Source organism: Podarcis pityusensis, assembly GCF_964106645.2.
Source record: "Podarcis pityusensis genome assembly, chromosome: 1".
NCBI lineage: Eukaryota > Metazoa > Chordata > Lepidosauria > Squamata > Lacertidae > Podarcis > Podarcis pityusensis.
In genome coordinates, this window is record NC_138028.1 from 6,983,661 (window position 1) to 7,002,700 (window position 19,040).

General features: G+C 46.1%; 1 protein-coding gene across 1 annotated transcript in view; it reads right to left on the reverse strand.

Moving 5' to 3' along the window:
- The window catches only part of TMEM260 (transmembrane protein 260), a 69,250-nt gene that overhangs the window by 7,152 nt on the left and 43,058 nt on the right, over nucleotides 1-19,040 (reverse strand). Inside the window, exons 11-15 of the mRNA XM_080974563.1 lie at nucleotides 15,206-15,377; nucleotides 12,448-12,596; nucleotides 9,266-9,442; nucleotides 3,646-3,699; nucleotides 897-987 (exon numbers count right to left, since the gene is read on the reverse strand). Of these exons, the coding sequence (XP_080830689.1) occupies nucleotides 897-987; nucleotides 3,646-3,699; nucleotides 9,266-9,442; nucleotides 12,448-12,596; nucleotides 15,206-15,377 (643 nt within the window). The remainder of the gene's footprint in view (nucleotides 1-896; nucleotides 988-3,645; nucleotides 3,700-9,265; nucleotides 9,443-12,447; nucleotides 12,597-15,205; nucleotides 15,378-19,040) is intronic.

Genomic DNA, 19,040 nt, shown 5'->3' on the forward strand with positions numbered 1-19,040 from the left:
ACCCGGTACCTTTCTTCCAGGCTTGGACCCGCTCCAGCTCCTGCTTCTCCGGTTCCGGCTGGGTTGCTCATGATGCCTTCTCCTGCACAAACAGCTCACAGAGACTGTCGGAATGCTGTGATGGGACGATGAGCTGCTTGTGTGTAAAATCCTAGTCCCTCAGAGTTTGGTCAAGTTTGCAAACCTCTGTCTGTAACGGAGCCCCTTAAACATGGCTCCGTCAGTCGCTGGCAGATTCCGACAGCGGTTGCTTTCGGAATCGCTTCCAACATAAAAGCTCCTTAACGGAAACACGTCTTCTGGACTCTCTGCGTGACAGTTTCCGGCGAGGAGTGGGTGTCCCTACAGGAGGTCCTGAAACCTCCCCACTGTTTTCGCTGGAAGTGTCTCTGAGCCATCCCTCCAGCTCACTTTCCCTCAGCTCAGCTCCTCTCCCCCTACTGGTTCCCTCTTCAGCTGCTGAGTCTCTCCCAACCTGTGTGAGCCCTTTCACTTCCCTTCCTTCCGATGGCAGTTCCCTGACAATGTTCAACAAAAACACATCGTAAGACACAGCCCAATCTGATGCATATCTATGAAGAGGGAAGTCCCGCTGAATTCAACAGGACTTACTCCCAGGTAAGTGTGCACAGGATTGAAACCTTTGAGGTTTTGTGCCTGCAGCTGACAAAGCCTCAGGCAGTAATTGGCTGTGCTGCTGTGATGCCACAGGAAGACTGGTCCAGCAGAGCGAAAAGGAAGGGAAATGAGAGAGCTTTGGAAAGGAAGATGGTAGGGAAGGGAGCGAAGAATGGAAGTTTCCTTGGGGATCCAGGTCAGAAAGCAGGACAGCACTCCATCATACACACTAAGCCTTCCTCTCTGCTTCTTTAAGTTAAAGAATACAAGGTACCTACCTTGTAAGAGTATGTATAAAGCTGGGCTTTCACATCCGTAGACACACGAGCCGTTTCCGCTAGGTCAAAAATGAAGAAGGCTGTCTTCATCCTGCAAAAAAGTGGAAGCTGTTAGGAGCTCAGCCTACACTCGAGTAGGACCCTGGCAGAGACACATGCCCGACTGGCACGTTCTCTCCCTCCTGGTTGATCGTTCGGGAGCTTCAAAAGCTTTCTTCAGCCCGAACGTCACAGCGACCGATGCCAACTGACACTGGCACACTCAGGGATCCGCAGAGTTTGCGCATCATGCGTAACAGACCTCAGCAACTCAGCATTTTGGCTAATCTACTTTATTTACCTATAAACACACACGGAGCACTGCAACATGGCTCCCTCTCTCTCTAGCATCACACAGCAAAGAGAAAAAGAACAAAGGACAATAGTCCCACTACATGGAACACAGTAACACAAACATCCTGTCTCCGTCACTTCCCACTCTGTGGAGTCAAAACATAAACCGCCATGTGATAGACAATAATCCCATGACGGCAATCACAGAGCAGGAATTCTAACCGAAGCACATTACTGTCAGGGTTAAGGGTTCTTTAAATACCAGCTGGTGCCCCTGAACCAGGGTGGGCTGAGGACATGGAGCCAGAGAAACTATGCCAGAGGTGTGGTGCCCAAGATGGTGGCAGTATAGAATAATAAAATTCTAGAGTTGGAAGGGAACTCCAGGGTCATCTAGTCCAACCCACTGCAATGCTGGAACCTCAACATGCAGGGGGCCCCATCCAATTTGAAACCGTACAGGACCCTGCTTAGCTTTGCAAACAAGCTAGCAGTTGTATTGCTGTATTATTGCTGGGTTGGGGCTAAGCAAATGAGGCTTCCAAGCAGCCTTCCTCTACTTGACGGTGTTGGACTACAACTCCCATCATCCCTAGCTAGCAGGACCAGTGGTCAGGGATGATGGGAGTTGTAGTCCAAAAACAGCTGGAGACCCAAGGTTGAGAAACACTGCTTGAAATTATTTGCATTCACAAAGGTTCACGCAGACACTATTTGCATCTGACTGCAGGTCACCAAATGCTGCTTCCTATATTTCTCCAATGCCTTCATTGTGTCACCTGCTTATTAATTACAGAACTGCGGAGTTGGAGGGGACCCCCAGGGTCATCTAGTCCAACCCCTGCATTGCTGGAATCTCATCACTGAGTTCCCCCACCCAATTTGAAACCATACGGGACACTGCTTAGCTTTGCAAACACGAAAGCAGTTTTACTGCTGCAGCTTCTGGCACAATTATCACAGGAAGGTAGGAAGCTGCCTTATGGCTGGACCATTGGCCCATCTAGCTCAGTATGGTCCACACTGAACGGCAGCAGCTCTCCAGAGTTTCAGGACAGGGGATCTGGAGATGCAGAGGATCGAAGCTGGAACCTTCTGTGTGCTCCACCACTGAGCCATGGCCCTCTCCTTAAAGGAAGCAACCTTACATTGTGTTGGGCCATTGGTCAATCTAGCTCAGGGTCACAGATTCGTGGTGGTTCTTGGGGGGTTTCAGGAAGGAGCACTCTCAGTCCTACCTAGAGATGCTATCAGGGACTGAATCAAAGACCTTCTGCATTCAAAGCAGGGGCTCTGCCACTGAGCTATAGCGATTCTTCAACATCAACTTCATTGGACTGGTCATGTTGTTCGGATGCCTGATTATCGTCTTCCAAAGCAACTACAGTCATACCTCGGGTTACAGACACTTCAGGATGCATTTTTTCAAGTTACGGACCCACTGAAACCCGGAAATACCAGAACGGGTTACTTCTGGGTTTCAGGGGTCACGCACGCACAGAAGCGCTAAATCACAACCCGCCCGCGCGCAGACACGCTGCTGCAGGTTGCGAACGTGCATCCAGCACGGATCACGTTCGCAACCCGAGCATCCACTGTACTCTACTTAAAAATGGACTACTTAAAAACTACTTAAAAATGGAAAGCGTAATGCTGGTGGTCAACAAAAGAGGTTTAAAACTCTAAAAAAAATGTAGTATAAGCACTGACAACTGGGAAACACTGGCCTGCGAGCGCTCCAGCTGGAGAACAGCCTTCGCCAAAGGTGTCATGGACTTTGAAGACGCTCGAACTCAGGACGCAAGGGAGAAACATGCTAGGAGGAAGATACGCTTGGCAAATCCACACCGTGATCAACTCCCACCTGGAAACCCATGTCCCCACTGTGGAAGGACGTGTGGATCCAGAATTGGCCTCCACGGTCACTTACGGACTCAATGCTAAAACTCTGTTTTGGAAGACAATCTTACTCGGCTATGAGGGATCGCCAAAGAAGAAGAAGAAGAAGATACAGTGGTGCCCCGCAAGACGAATGCCTCGCAAGACGAAAAACTCGCTAGATGAAAGGGTTTTGCGTTTTTTGAGTCGTTCCGCAAGACGAATTTCCCTATGGGCTTGCTTCGCAAGACGAAACGTCTTGCGAGTTCTTGCGAGTTTGTTACCTTTTTCTTAAAGCCGCTAAGCCGTTAATAGCCGCTAAGCCGTTAATAGCCACTAAGCCGCTAATAGCCGTGCTTCGCAAGACGAAAAAACCGCAAGACGAAGAGACTTGCGGAACGGATTAATTTCGTCTTGCGAGGCACCACTGTAGTCGTTTCCCAAATGAAGGCCCGTGTGGACACCATGGTGTCTCCCTTCCTTTTAGAACCCATTCAGAAGGGGAAATGTGGGGGGTGGGTGGATTGGGGGCCCTCACCTGGCTTGCCACATCTCTTCGTTTGCCACCAACTCCCATGAAGATGAATCGAACCTTTAAGAAGTGAACAACAGGAGCTGATTAACTGGATCATCAGACATGAAAAGGTCACAGAGAGACTGAGAATATTAAACAGGGTTACGCTGTACAAACACTGGAATTTGGCGCTCAAAGACATTCTGCGTCGGGGACAGCAAAATTCTGTGGGGCGCCTGAACTGTGGGATGTCGAGTGCATTTGCACACCATGTCTCATTCTGCAAAGCATTCTGGTTATGATGGAAGAGCAAAGAGCAACACGGGACAAAAAAACACCCCTCCCTCTAATTCTTATTTAGTTGCTCTGGAAAATGAAGCGGGATCTCAGACGGCTAGAGCGAGTATGGCGATGGACTCGTGATGGAGCCTCAAGAACATCTTATAGGACGCTTATGAAAGCCTATGAGATGGCTATGAAAGCTGCTAAGAAATCTTACTTTGCAGCTTCCATTGCATCCGCTAGCTGTCGCCCGGCACAACTTTTTAGAATAATTAGATCAATAACGTCCTTAGGAGGACAACCAAATTTAAGCACAAATTCGACCCACAGCTGTGAGGCATTCGCGAGCTTTTTTGCGGAGAAAGTCCTGTTGCTCCGCCATGACCTCCCTGCCAATTTAGATACAGTGACTGAACTGGAGGCCCCTTGACTGACTTCAGGTCCAGTGTTGGACCATTTCGATCGAATACTCCCTGCTGATGTGGATAGATTCCTCCAAGTTGGTAGGCCCACCACCTGCCTCCTTGATCCGTGCCCGTCTTGGCTGATTAGGGAGTGTCCAGATGTTGCGCGGACCCCCCTGGTTGAAATTATCAATTTGTCCCTTGACACGGGGACATTCCCAGGGGAACTGAAGGAAGCAGTGATATGTCCACTCTTAAAGAAAACTTCATTAGATCCCTTAGACCTATCCAATTACCGCCCAGTTTCAAATCTTCCATATCTGGGTAAGGTAATTGAGAGAGCGGTTGCTAGCTTGGTAGGTTTCTGGAGGAAACATCGGCTTTAGATCCATTTCAGTCCGGTTTCCGTCCTGGTTTTGGGACCGAGACGGCTCTGGTTGCCCTAACAGACGATCTCCGTAGACAGCTGGATCGAGGCGGGTCAGGACTGGTGATCCTTTTAGATTTGTCAGCAGCCTTTGACATGGTCGATCATGATCTTCTGGACCACCGCCTCGCAGACGTGGGGATACAGGCCATAGCCCGTAACTGGCTGTGCTCTTTTATCTCTGGTCGGGGACAGAGGGTGGCACTAGGGAGGGAAATGTTGTCGTGCCACTCCTTGGTGTGTGGAGTGCCGCAGGGCGCAATCCTCTCCCCAATGCTTTTTAACATCTTTATGCGCCCCCTTGCCCAGATTATCCGGAGCTTTGGGCTGGGTTGTCACCAATATGCTGATGACACTCAGCTCTATCTGCTGATGGATGGCCACACCGACTCGGCCCCGAACACACTGACCAGATGCTTGGAAGCTGTAGCTGGATGGTTTCGTGGGAGCCGATTGAAACTAAATCCTTCAAAGACAGAGGTCCTATGGCTAGGTGAGGATGGCATGGGGATGAGGGACCAACTCCCTTCTCTTGCGGGGGCCCAATTAGTGCCATTGCCTTTCGTTAAGAGTTTGGGTGTAATCCTTGACGCCTCCCTTTCCACGGAGGCGCAAGTTACAGCAACAGCCAAGGCGACATTTTTCCACCTTTGCCGCATCAAGCAGTTGGTCCCTTACCTTTCCCGCCCCGACCTGGCCACAGTGATCCATGCGACAGTCATCTCCAGGCTTGACTACTGTAATTCGCTCTACGCAGGGCTGCCCTTGAAGCTGTCCCAGAAACTCCAGCGGGTGCAGAATGCTGCAGCAAGGCTCCTCACGGGGTCTCTGCCATGGGAGCATATTCACCCAGTGGTTTTCAAGCTGCACTGGCTCCCGGTGGAGTACAGGATCAGATTTAAGGTGCTGCCTTTGACCTTTAAAGCCCTTCACGGCCTAGGACCCTCGTACCTACAGGACCGCCTCTCCCGGTATGCCCCATGGAGAGCCTCAAGGTCCATAATAGCAACACCCTAGTGGTCCCAGGCCCTAAGGAAGTTAGATTGGCTTCAACCAGAGCCAGGGCCTTTTCAACTCTGGCTCCGGTCTGGTGGAACGCTCTGCCTCATGAGACCAGGGCCCTGCAGGATCTGATTTCTTTCCGCAGGGCCTGTAAGACAGAGTTGTTCCGCCTGGCCTTTGGCTTGGAGCCAATTTGATTCCCTCCCTCTTTCTTTTTTCTTTTCCTTCTCCTCCTGCGATGAGGCTACATTTTAATATTTTAATGTTTCAATATTTTAATGTTGTATTTTTAATTTTGTTTTTAAGTTGTAATCATTTAACTTGTTTTTATTATTGCTTGTAAGCCGCTCTGAGGCTGGGGAGGGCGGGGTATAAATAAAAATAATTATTGTTGTTGTTATTATTATTATTATTATTATTATTATTATTATTATTAAACAGGACATACTTTTGGATTTTCCAGCTTGTAGCTGAAGCTGCAGCTTGGGATTAAAGATGGCTCTGTTCTCTCAGAAACTGAATAGCCAAAACTGGCTAGAATGGTCATTTGCAATGGAATTCTTGCTGGTGGGAGAGCAATTATGGGACTTAGTACAAACCCCACAGCCTGTTGCTGTACATGCACAGGGGAGAAAGGCTGAAGTTCAAAATGAGCTTAAGCAGCGTTTGATCAGAATTCTGGCGGAGAATGTGGAAGCTTATCTTGAGCCAATTCTGTTGGGTGCTGAAGAGCCACAAATCGCTTGGCAATCCCTCCGGGAAGCTTGTGTAGCTGGGATGGGAAGCAAGGGCCAAGAGTTGACTGCACCACCAGAGAGAGAGAGCCAAGAAAGCAATAGCCAGATTCTTGGAAGCTCATTGAAAGCTGAAGAGAGCTTTCACCCCAAAAGGGGGAGTGAAGGAACTGTTGCTGCTGTTGCTGTAGATGTTCCTGTTCTTGCTGCAACGGATGTTGCTGACAGGGGGAGTGCGGCTTGGAGTTGTAGCACCCCCACTGCTATTGCAAGAGAAGAGCAAGCTGAAGCTCTGAACGTTGTTTGTTGTTGCACTTGTGGCCAGCCTGGGCATCTACAGAGGGACTGTAAGAGGCCACGTCAGCAGAAAGGAGCTAAGGGGAGCTCTGCAAAGCCTGAGGCATCAGGCAAGATTCATACTAAGTCCCAGGTGGAACCAGCTATGGCTTTGATGTCACTAAAAGCCACACCAGAAGTGGAAAACGCTTTTGTTTTGGACACGGGCTGCACGCAACACATGACGTCGTGCCAAGAACTGTTTTCTATGTTTAAGAAGCAGCGCTTCACTGTGAAACAGGCCAATGGCCAGGAGCTGAAAGCGACCGGGTTTGGAACTGTGTATCTTGAAAGTCTGAACTTGACTATTAACAATGTGTACTTGGTTCCTGATTTAAAGTTCAATCTGCTGAGTGTTTCGCAGATCACAAAGAAAGGACTGATTTTGTCCTATGATAGAGAAAGCTGCAAAATCTTCAAAGATGGAGAGCTGTATCTTTCTGCCAGAGAGAAAGATGGACTGTATTTGTTGACTTTTGATCAAAGTGATTGCATAAACTGTAATGCATCTGAATCTAAAATGCTTTCTCTTGCAGGTATCTCGAAAGAAGACACGAGAGGAAAGGCAACAAAGATTAACAGTGTTTTTCAGCGAGTGTATGCTGATGTAATTGGTCCTCTAGCACCTTCTAGAGGCAATGCAAAATACTATCTTATATGTGTTGATCATTTTTCTCAATATGTATGGATTTACATTTTGCAGAGTCCCAGAGAAACCTTAGAAAGGTTTAAGGAGTTTTGTGATAAGGTTAAGAATATTCATGATGCTAAAATTGATTTTCTTTTCACAGATGAGAAGCCAATTTTTCTTTCACAGGATTTTCAGGATTTCCTTGAGAAGCAAGGGATAGAGCACAAGGTTGCTGTTTCTGAAGCTGCATGGAACAAAACTGTTTGTGTAAAAGTGAACAAAGAATTGCAGAATGGCATGAAGGCACAATTGCTGAGTTCACACTTGCCACATGAGTTTTGGGCTGAATCTTTATCATGTTTTTGTTACACTTGGGTGAGAAAGGTTTCAAAAGGTATGGAATGTTCTCCTTTTGAGAGGCTGTTCCACAGAAAACCTTCTCTAGCACATTTTAAGGTTTTTGGATCTCAAATCAGGACTGAAGCTCCAGATGGAGTTAAGAATGCAAGAGGCATTTTTGTGGGTTATGAAAAGGGTCTCTACAGAGTAATTTTGTCTGAATCTGGTCAGGTGATTCTCACAAAATTTCTAGAGAGTGCTCCTGGACAGGAGAGAGTAATTTTTCACACATTTCCCACTTCTGATGACAATTCAGATGATGACTTTGATTATTCTGATTATAGTGGTACTGAAAGTGACACTATAAAGCTCAGAGAGTTCTGTTGACACAGTCATTGAGAAAGGTTCACACACGATGACTAGATCTTCACAGGTTAAGGATGAACCATTGTTTACTATTGGAACTGGTTCTCCGAAAAGTCCTGAGACTGAACCAGTCAACAAGGAGGATCAGCACCTCATACGCAGGTCTGAGAGAATCACAAAGGGCGTACCACCAAAGAGATATTCTCAAGAGTTTGCTAGTTCAGCTGTTGCATGTATTGCTATTGTTGACAACTCAAGCCAGGTTACGGGTATGTCTAAGTCAGAGACAAAGACACAACAGGGAGTTGCTAAACGTAACACAACATTCCCTAACCAAGGTAATGCAGAAGCACTCGTTCCTTGGAAAACAGATAACCAGAGAGTTACATTGGTGAAACCAGTGGCGGGTAGTTCCAAGGGTGGAACTGAAACAACAGGGGATTGTTACATGTATAACAACTGTTTGTTTTCTTCTCTGGATCAAGCTTTGTCCGCAGCTAACGATGATTCATATGGGGGAGGATGTCAGTATATGGAAATATCACAGCTGCAGACACCCAGATTGTTGACATCACATGATGTGCCTATCTGTGGGAAAGAAGAATTTCCCAGGACGTTCACAGGCAGGATAAGTCTTTGTGAAGAGTGTAACTTGAAACCTTCCGACTGCGCATGCTCAGGAAGTTTGTCAGACGTGCTAGAAGAACTGAACTGAAAGGACGTGTTTTTCTCTAGTGCTGTAATGTCAGAAATAAACATCATGTAAATAGATTTCTGACTTATTTTCTTTCCCCTGCGGAAGCAGGAGGGAGGGGTTGTGCATTTTACCCACGCTTGGGGAAATGTCGCCTATCAAAATCTCCCTGGTCTGTCTGGGAAGTCAGCCAGAGGAGGTTACCGGTATGCAAGCTCCGAGGACAGTGAGAGGGGCCAGCCTCTGTGGAGGGTGCTTGCAAACCAAACATAAGCCACCCCACCCCCCATTTCTGAGGCCAACACCATGGCTCAAGAGCTAAGGTTGCCAAGGAAGATTGGGGGCAACTAGGCCAGATGTAACTGCACCCAAGTTCCTCATCCAGGTTTGCGAACTTTCAAACCCAGCCACCAGTTCTGCTGTTCTCACCTCCCATATTCCTCACTCCAGTTATAGAGGTTTCTGGTTCTCTCAATCCACTCTCCGGGGTCGAAGGGAGTTTCTGAAGGCACCAGCTTCTCACAAGAGCCCCACGGCCAAAGGGAGTGGCTTTTCTTCCAGGTGGGGTCACCTTCGTGGAGCCCAATGCAGACAAAGGTTTCTTTGCTGTTGCAAACAAGCCACACACACAAAAAAAGCAAAAGCAAAATATAAATAGGAAACTGGAGCTGCAAAAAAATCACCACTGCCAATATTATCAATATCATCAGTATGCAGATGACACCCAGCTCTACCTCTCCTTTAAATCAGAACCAGTGAAGGCGGTGAAGGTCCTGTGTGAGTGTCTGGAGGCGGTTGGAGAATGGATGGCGGCTAACGGATTGAGGTTGAATCCTGACAAGACAGAAGTACTGTTTTGGGGGGACAGGGGGCAGGCTGGTGTGGGGGATTCCCTGGTCCTGAATAGGGTAACTGTGCCCCTGAAGGGCCAGGTGCGCAGCCTCAGAGTCATTTTGGACTCACAGCTGTCCATGGAGGCACAGGTTAATTCTGTGTCCAGGGCGGCTGTCTACCAGCTCCACCTGGTACGCAGGCTAAGACCCTACCTGCCTGCGGACTGTCTCGCCAGAGTGGTGCATGCTCTAGTTATCTTCCACTTGGACTACTGCAATGCACTCTACATGGGGCTACCTTTGAAGGTGACCCGGAAGCTGCAATTAATCCAGAATGCGGCAGCTAGACTGGTGACTGGGAGTGGCTGCCGAGACCGCATAACACCGGTCTTGAAAGACCTACACTGGTTCCCAGTACGTTTCTGAGCACAATTCAAAGTGTTGGTGCTGACCTTTAAAGCCCTAAACGGCCTCGGTCCTGTATACCTGAAGGAGCGTCTCCACCCCCATCGTTCAGCCCGGACACTGAGATCCAGCGCCGAGGGCCTTCTGGCGGTTCCCTCATTGTGAGAAGTGAGATTACAGGGAACCAGACAGAGGGCCTTCTCGGTAGTGGCGCCCACCCTGTGGAACACCCTCCTTTCAGATGTGAAGGAAATACGCAGCTATCCTATCTTTAAAAGACATTTGAAGGCAGCCCTGTTCAGGGAAGTTTTTAATATTTAATGCTGTACTGTTTTTAACATTTGATTGGGAGCTGCCCAGAGTGGCTGGGGAAACTCAGCCAGATGGGCGGGGTATAAATAATAAATTATTATTATTATTATTATTTAATTTACATTCAAGATTGGATTTACTGCAATGCACTCTGTTAAAGCAGCAATTTAAACATTCACAACAGGGAGTTAAAGTTAAGAAAACGGGCGGAACGCTCATCTAAACATGGGTCCTTTAAGAACCGTCAGAATGCCAATACTGATGGAGGCCTCTCGTATGTCAACAATGTAGCTTGGTTCTGGGTAACAAGGAAACCACCACATGCAGAAGGCAGAGTTTACTGTTAAGAGAGCGATTAATTAGGCTAGACTTCCCACAGCAATATAGAATCTGTGGAGATGTTGCTGGACTAGAGAAACCTTTAGTCTGCTCTCACCATAAAATTAAAGACTCAAGAGGACCTTGCAGGTCATGTGTTCCAGCACTGTACACAACTGACACCCACCTTCCTGTAACTCACGGTCACTCTGGAGCAACACAGAACATATATTTTGCCTTCTGCTGTGCAATAAAAAGGTGTACCATCTCAGGATCATTGGGGAATGAGGAGAGGGTAGCGAGACGATTTGCAAGGTACTCTGGTCACATCCTGGCTTTAACGGCCAAAACTCAACACTTTGAACTGAGCTCAGAAAAAGACTGGTAACCAATATGTACACAGCCCTCCACAGAAAACCAATAATTGCAAGGATATAGCTATTCTTATTAACAGACTAAACATACGGAATAACTTTCTGACAGTAAGAGCTGTTTGACAGTGGAAGTTGTGGACTCTCTGTCCTTGGAGGTTTTTAAGCAGAGGTTGGACGGCCATCTGCCATGGATGCTTTAGCTGAGATTCCTACATTGCAGTGGGTTGGTCTGGATGACATTTGGGGGCCCCTTCCAGCACTCTGACCATGTTAAGACTTCTTAGTTCTTTGTTATGCAAATGTCTCCAAGCAACTGACAACACACTTAGAAAACATGGCCAGAAATACATTACACCAACAAAAGAATTTGTACGAAGTACCCACAACTCATTATTTTTAAGGACCCACCTTATTTCTGAAATATTAAGTTGTTTTAAACTGTTTTCAATACTCGCAGTACGTTTCCGAGCACAATTCAAAGTGTTGGTGCTGACCTTTAAAGCCCTAAACTGCCTCGGTCCTGTATACCTGAAGGAGTGTCTCCACCCTCACACTCTGCCCGGACACTGAGGTCCAGCGCCGAGGGCCTTCTGGCGGTTCCCTCATTGTGAGAAGCGAAGTTACAGGGAACTAGGCAGAGGGCCTTCCTGGTAATGGCACCCTCCCTGTGGAACACCCTACCATCAGATGTCAAGGAAATAAGCAGCTATCTGACATTTAGAAGACATCTGAAGGCAGCCCTGTTTAGGGAAGTTTTTAATAACTGATGTTTTAATGTATTTTTAACCTTCTGCTGGAAGCCGCCCAGAGTGGCTGGGGAGACCCAGATGGATGGGCGGAGTAGAAATATATTATTATTATTATTATTATTATTATTATTATTATTATTATGTCAATAGTTTTGCTGTAACCCACCCTGGGACATCATTCGGGTGAAGGTAGGTAACGAATTATAATCACAACAAAAATGTGTGTGTGCTCAACATATATACATACACACAACACACACCTATACCCATTCTTGATGTAAATATGACTGTTCAGGAGGAAAGCTGTACTTTGGATTGCAGGTTCAGACGCTATAGAAAGCAAGGGTGGTTAACTTTATTTTTTAATGAGCCCAGGAAGAATCAGAGCTTTATGTGTGGTGACACCAGAAGTCTACTTTGTATTAAAAAAAATTTTTTGCTGCTGCTATCAAACTTGGGGCGGGTGAGTAGTTTTTGGGGACACAGAAAAACGCTTAGGTGGTCCCAATAAGGGCCCCAGGTGGGAGATTAGCCTCCCCTAACACAGAGCAATTTGAGAATGCAACTGATGCAATTTTTATGGGGAAAAGGAATGCTATTATGTGAACAGGAATGCTTACTGTTTATTTACTTTGAGAAAGTGATGGAGGTTAAATGTGGTCGTCCCATCGGGCAGCGTCCCTTCCAGAGGATTCCACCGGTTCCCAGGAAAAATGACGCCAGGCAAATGTTTTGACATCTTCAGTAAGTACCAGTGGTAAGTCATCATCTAGTGCAGGCAAGACGAGATGAAATTAAAGACGAGGCCTGTGGGCTTCTCCGACCCGAAGCACCATCGATGTAAATAAACATACCTAAAAACTGACACTAAGGCTGCTGTGATGGCCTGGGATTCGGACTCAGATGCTGAACCTGAGGGATCCCAGCCTGCACAGGATTCCCCGCCTCCAGAACCAGCTGAGCCGGGGCTGGGGCTTGAGCCTGAAGGGTCCTCACCTGTGCTGGGTCCTCAGGTGCAGGCACCAGCTGAGTCTGCTCTGGCTCCGGAGGTGATGGAGGACCCATTGCCTGCAGGTGCTCCACTCTCAGCCCCGTCAGGGGAAGAGGAGGTTGCCTCTGGCTCCAGTAACCCTCCAGCTTCTCCTGAGCTCCAGAGGCTCATGGCAGAGAGGCGGAGGGAACTAAGTTCCCGCAGGAGGAGTGCTTGCCTCCAGGCCAGGAGAGGCGAGTCACCAGAGGATCGGGGCCGCAGATAAAAGCCGGCCAGTCCCACTCCTTCAGATGGAAGATGAATGACACCTTATTTAGAGATGAAGAATTTCTCAAGAAGGCCCAAAAAACTCTGAGAGATTACTTCGAGATAAACCTCAGTTCCAACGTGGAGAAAAGAGTAATCTGGGACGCAAGTAAAGCGGTTATGAGAGGGTTCTTAATACAACAGAATGCGATAAAGAAAAGAACTCAAAATGAGAAGAAGGATAAAATAATGGACAAAATAAATCAATGTGAAAAAAGACTGAGAGTAAATCCCAAATCTCAAGAGATTTTGAGAGAGTTAAAGCTATATCAAGTACAATATATGAAAATGATGAATCAGGAAATAGAATGGAAAATTAAACAAATGAGACAAAAGACTTTTGAGTCGGCCAATAAATGTGGCAAATTGTTGGCATGGCAAATGAAAAAGAGACAAAAACTAAATACGATTACGAACTTAGAAGTGGAAGGAAGACATATACAGAACCCTGCAGAGATCAGAAGTTGTTTCCAGAGGTACTTTAAACGATTATATACTCAAGGGCCAATGAAAGAAACAGACCTAGACCAATTTTTGAAAACAAATGGATTACAAAAAATATCTCAAGAAAATAAATTAATTTTGAATCATAGAATAACTGAACAGGAAATAGAAGGTGCCATTCAAAACATGCAATTGGGTAAATCTCCAGGACCAGACGGCTTGACTTCTAGATACTACAGATCTTTAAAAGAATGGTTAATTCAACCTTTGAAAGAGGTCTGTAACGAAATAATGGAGGGGAAAAGATCAGGTTTAAAGAAGTTGAAGTTATATATTTTAATATTTTATTAAAGCTAAAGATTGGGATTAAAAAAGTGGAAAAGAAATTGCTGGACAAACAATTTGGATTGGAATACAAAAGAGGGAGGTATGAGGAAGTCCAGAAAATAAGTAACTAAAAAACGGAAATGGAAAAGAGATATTGTTTTTAATTGTTATCTTTTTTGTTTTTTATTGTTGAATTTTGTTCTGTTTTTTGTGTGTGTTTTTGTTATGTATTGTGTATGTTTTTCTTTTCTTTTTTTGTTGTTCAAAACTTTAATAAAAATTATTAAAAAAAAAAAAAAAAAGCCGGCCAGTCCCAGTACCAAGTTGCGGGAGCAACATTGTTGGTTGTAGTTCCTGCCTGGACCCTGTCCTTCCAGAAACCTCTTGAATTAAGTAGATTAGGAAAGATCTCTACACATCAGATCAATACTTTCTGCACTAAGAAATGCAAACTGGCAGGGCTGGGGGCAGTGCCAGATTTACGTATAAGCTAAACAAGCTATAGCTTAGGGCCCCACTCTCTTGGGGGGGGGGGAATTTAAAGGAGAAAAAACTGGATGTACATTTCCAAAATATAAGATAAAAAACCCAATAAAATAAAACCTACATACAGGAACAGTGTTTTGTGTTGTGTAGGCTCCTATGATGTAAGTCATGGGCCCCGCCTGCTGGCCTGCTCCCTCAAATATCACTGGTTTGCTCATTTCTATATACAGAAGTACCTTGGTTCTCAAACTTAATCCGTTCCAGAAGTCCGTTCCAAAACCAAAGCGTTCCAAAACCAAGGAGTGCTTTCCCATAGAAAGTAATGCAAAATGGATTAATCCGTTGCAGACTTCTAAAAACAACCCCTAGAACATTGTATTTCACTATTAATATACTTCTTCTTAATTGTATTTCAGTTCAACAATATACACTTTTTTGTTATGTCCAAATGGCTTTAGATACCTATTAGGTCCACGAATTACCATATAGCATATATTCAACACAAAATATATAGCATTTATTACCATATAGCATATATTCAACACAAAAACCAGTGGCAATTTGTTGTTGACAAAGGACAGCTGGACATATAAAGGGCCCTATTACCTACAGTAGCTGAGGACCTCATCAAACCTAAATCCGGCCCTGGCCAGGAGTGTCACCTGCCTGACCTGAAACTCTGGTTTAAACTGCTCTCGGCACCAGCAAGACTGAGCTACATGTACCAACGTCTGGCCAGCACAGCAGCTTCTCGTGTTCCCATGCCTTGCAAGGAACTGTCATCTCACACTCTGTAAAGCATGCAAACCTCGCTTTCCACCTACTTCTTGGTCCACCAAGGTAACGTCAGGTCTCACTCCCTCACAATAATGGAGGTAACGGAGAGAATTGCCGGGCAAGTCCCCTCTCAGCAGGACGATGGCATCTGGAGGCATGGAGGACAAAAGGTTCCTCGCAAAGCGGTCGACGACGTAGTTGCGGCTTTGGTCGCAGACGCTGGGCGGAAAGAGATAATGGGAAAGAAAAGGGAAAGCTGTTTTGTGTTGCTTTTAGTCCATCCCCAAGTAGCTCAGCTAGATAAACAGGAGTGGCAGACACAGCGTGGCTTTGAATCCCAGGATTTTTAGCATTTGCAAACCCTTTCAAGAGCAATGACAGGCCACCGGGCAGCTTAGTGTTTATTTATTAAGGACCTGACATTCTCTACATGCAATGCAATAATAATAATAATAATAATAATAATAATGATAATAATTTATTTATACTCCGCCCCTTCCCGGTTCAAAAACCGAGCTCAGAGCGGCTAACAACAAATTTAAAACACTTAATTATAAAAGCAGCGTAAAATACAGTATAAAAACATGAATAACAATAAAAATCAAAAATCAGTTAGATAATCCCCAGGGCTAGCTGGCTGAACTGGTCCTACTTGGGCCAGCGAGGAGGCCAGGGGAGAATTAGCTGCGGGGTCTCAGAGCGGGTGATCTTCATAAAAGGGGGAGGGGGAGGGAAGAGAAGGGAAATAAAAGACCAGGCTGAATTCAAATTAAAGGCCAGGCGGAATAGCTCTGTCTTACAGGCCCGGCAGAAGGAGGTTAAATCCTGCAGGGCCCCTAGTCTCATGGGACAGAGCATTCCACCAGGTCGGAGCCATCACTGACAAGGCCCTGGCCCTGGTGGAGGATAGTCTGACTTCCTTAGGGCCCGGGACCTCTAAACTATGGTTATTCATGGACCTTAAGTTCCTCTGCAGGGCATACCAGGAGAGGCGGTCCCGTAGAAAAATGACACAGGCCCGCCCTCAGGCATATTATCCGTAAGAGGCAAGGAAAAAGGAATGTGGAGGGCAGAGGAAGAGAAATTTACAAAACTTCCCTGACATTAATTTCCATAAGAATATATATAGAGTCTGCTTGATCAGGTCAATGGCCCATCTAGTCCAGCATCCTGTTCCCACAATGGCTGAACGGTTGCCTGTGGGAAACCAGGAGGCAGAATTCGAACTCAAGAACAGCACTCTCCCCTCCCATGGTTTCCAGAAACTGGTATTCAGAATAATTGCTGCCTCCAGCAGTGGAGGGCAAAGCATAGCCATCATGGCTGGTATCCATCAATGGCCTGTACTCCATGAATTTGTCTAGCCCTGGTGATCATCTAATGTTTATTGGATGGATTTCCCCCCTAAATTGATTTTTGAATCCTGAATTTATTGTTATTGACGTTTTATACTGTATTTTCTTGCATCAATTAAGTGTTTTAAATTTGTTGTTAGCTGCCCTGAGCCTGGTTTTCTGAACAGGGAAGGGCGGGTATAAATAATTTTTTTATTATTATTATGATAAAAGCCAAGCAAATTGGTGGGCATCACTACTGAATTAATTGTGGGCTGTATCTTAATTTATTGATTGCTTGTCTTACTTGTATGATGTTAGCCGCTCTGAGCGCGGCTTTGGCCGGGGAGGGCGGGATATAAATAAAATTATTTATTATTATTATTATTATTATTATTATTATTATTATTATTATTTCCTCTGGCAAAGGAGTTTGCAAAGGAACAAGGCTCCACATCCCTTCAGCAGACAGAGATGAACTCGACCAGAGATGGAGGACTTGTTGGAGTCAATCTCGCAGCAGGTCCAGCCAGCATCTGATTTTGGGAGTTGCATTTAAAACATAGGGAGGGGCAAAGATTCCCTGGCCTAAATAGAGCCAATCATCTCATTCAGCAGACGGCAGCTTTGGATGGTCAATGGCGGAACTAGTTTTGATGCCCTGATGCAAGGCTGGATTTAGGTTTGATGAGGCCCTAAGCTACTGAAGGTAATGGGGCCGGCTATATGTCCAGCTGTCCTTTGTCAACAACAAATTGTTGCTGTTTTTTTTGTGTTGAATATTTGATACATGGTAATTTATGGACCTAATGGGTATCTCAAACCATTTGCACATAACAAAATATGTATTTTATCAAAGTAATTGTTGAACTGAAATACAATTAAGAAGAAGTATATTAATAGTGGACGGATGTGGGTGGCGCTGTGGGTTAAACCACAGAGCCTAGGACTTGCTGATCAGAAGGTTGGCGGTTTGAATACCCGCGACGGGGTGAGCTCCCATTGCTCGGTCCCTGCTCCTGCCAACCTAGCAGTTCGAAAGCACATCAAAGTGCAAGTAGATAAATAGGTACCGCTCCGACGGGAAGGTAAACGGCGTTTCCGTATGCTGCTCTGGTTCGCCAGAAGCGGCTTAGTCATGCTGGCCACATGACCCAGAAGCTGTACGCCAGCTCCCTCGGCCAATAAAGCAAAATGAGCGCCGCAACCCCAGAGTCCTCCGCGACTGGACCTAATGGTCAGGGGTCCCTTTACCTTTCTATATTAATCGTGAAATACAATTAAGAAGAAGTACAAGGTGAGTCTTTTAAAAGAGGCCCAGTGGAACATGTGTACTCTGTATCCATGGGGCCTCACCCTGTATATTAATACAGTGGTGCCCCGCAAGACGAATGCCTCGCAAGACGGAAAACCCGCTAGACGAAAGGGTTTTCCGTTTTTGAGTTGCTTCGCAGGACGAATTTCCCTATGGGCTTGCTTCGCAAGACGAAAATGTCTTGCGAGTCTTGAGATTTTTTTTTCGCTTCCCCCCCCCCTTTTTCTAAGCCGCTAAGCCGCTAATAGCATTTTAGCAGCTAAGCTGCTAAGCCTTTAATAGCCGCTAAACCGCTAATAGCGCTAAGCCGCTAATAGGGTTGCTTCACAAGACGAAAAAACGCTAGACGAAGACACTCGCGGAACGGATTAATTTCGTCTTGTGAGGCACCACTGTAGTAAAATAATTATTAAGCTCTAACTTTAAATGATTTTTTATTCATAGCAAACTTAATAATGCAAACACATTGGCATTTGGCAATAACAAAAGTTCCTTTAGAAACAAAATTTACAAAGACTCATAATTTTGGGGGGGGGGGGCCAAGAGAGTGGGGCCCTAAGCTAAAGCTTGTTTAGCGTATAAGTAAATCCAGCACTGCCCTGATGCAGCGTTTTTGCTAAGATCCCAGGTGGCACGTTTTTAGAAGACGCTGCCATCCTGCCCAAGCAGTGCGAAGTCTTAAAGGGTTCTAAGCAAGAGCTAGCGTAGCAAGATGATTGGACTACAAGAAGGAAGACCAGGGTTCAGATCCACGCTAGGCCCTGTATACCTGAAGGAGCGTCTCCACATTCATTGTTCAGCCTGGACACTGAGGTCCAGCTCCAAGGGCCTTCTGGTGGTTCCCTCACTGCGAGACGTGAAGCTACTGGGAACCAGGCAGAGGGCCTTCTCAGTAGTGGCGCCCACCCTGTGGAACGCCCTCCCGTCGGATGTCAAACAGATAAACAACAATATGACTTTTAGAAGACATCTGAAGGCAGCTCTCTGTACAGTACAGGGAAGTTTTTAATGGTTGATGTTTCATTGTGAATACGGTGGTACCTCGGGTTACATTCGCTTCAGGTTACATACGCTTCAGGTTACAGACTCCGCTAACCCAGAAATAGTACGTCGGGTTAAGAACCTTGCTTCAGGATGAGAACAGAAATCATGCTCCGGTGGCGCGGTGGCAGTGGGAGGCCCCATTAGCTAAAGTGGTGCTTCTGGTTAAGAACCGTTTCAGGTTAAGAACGG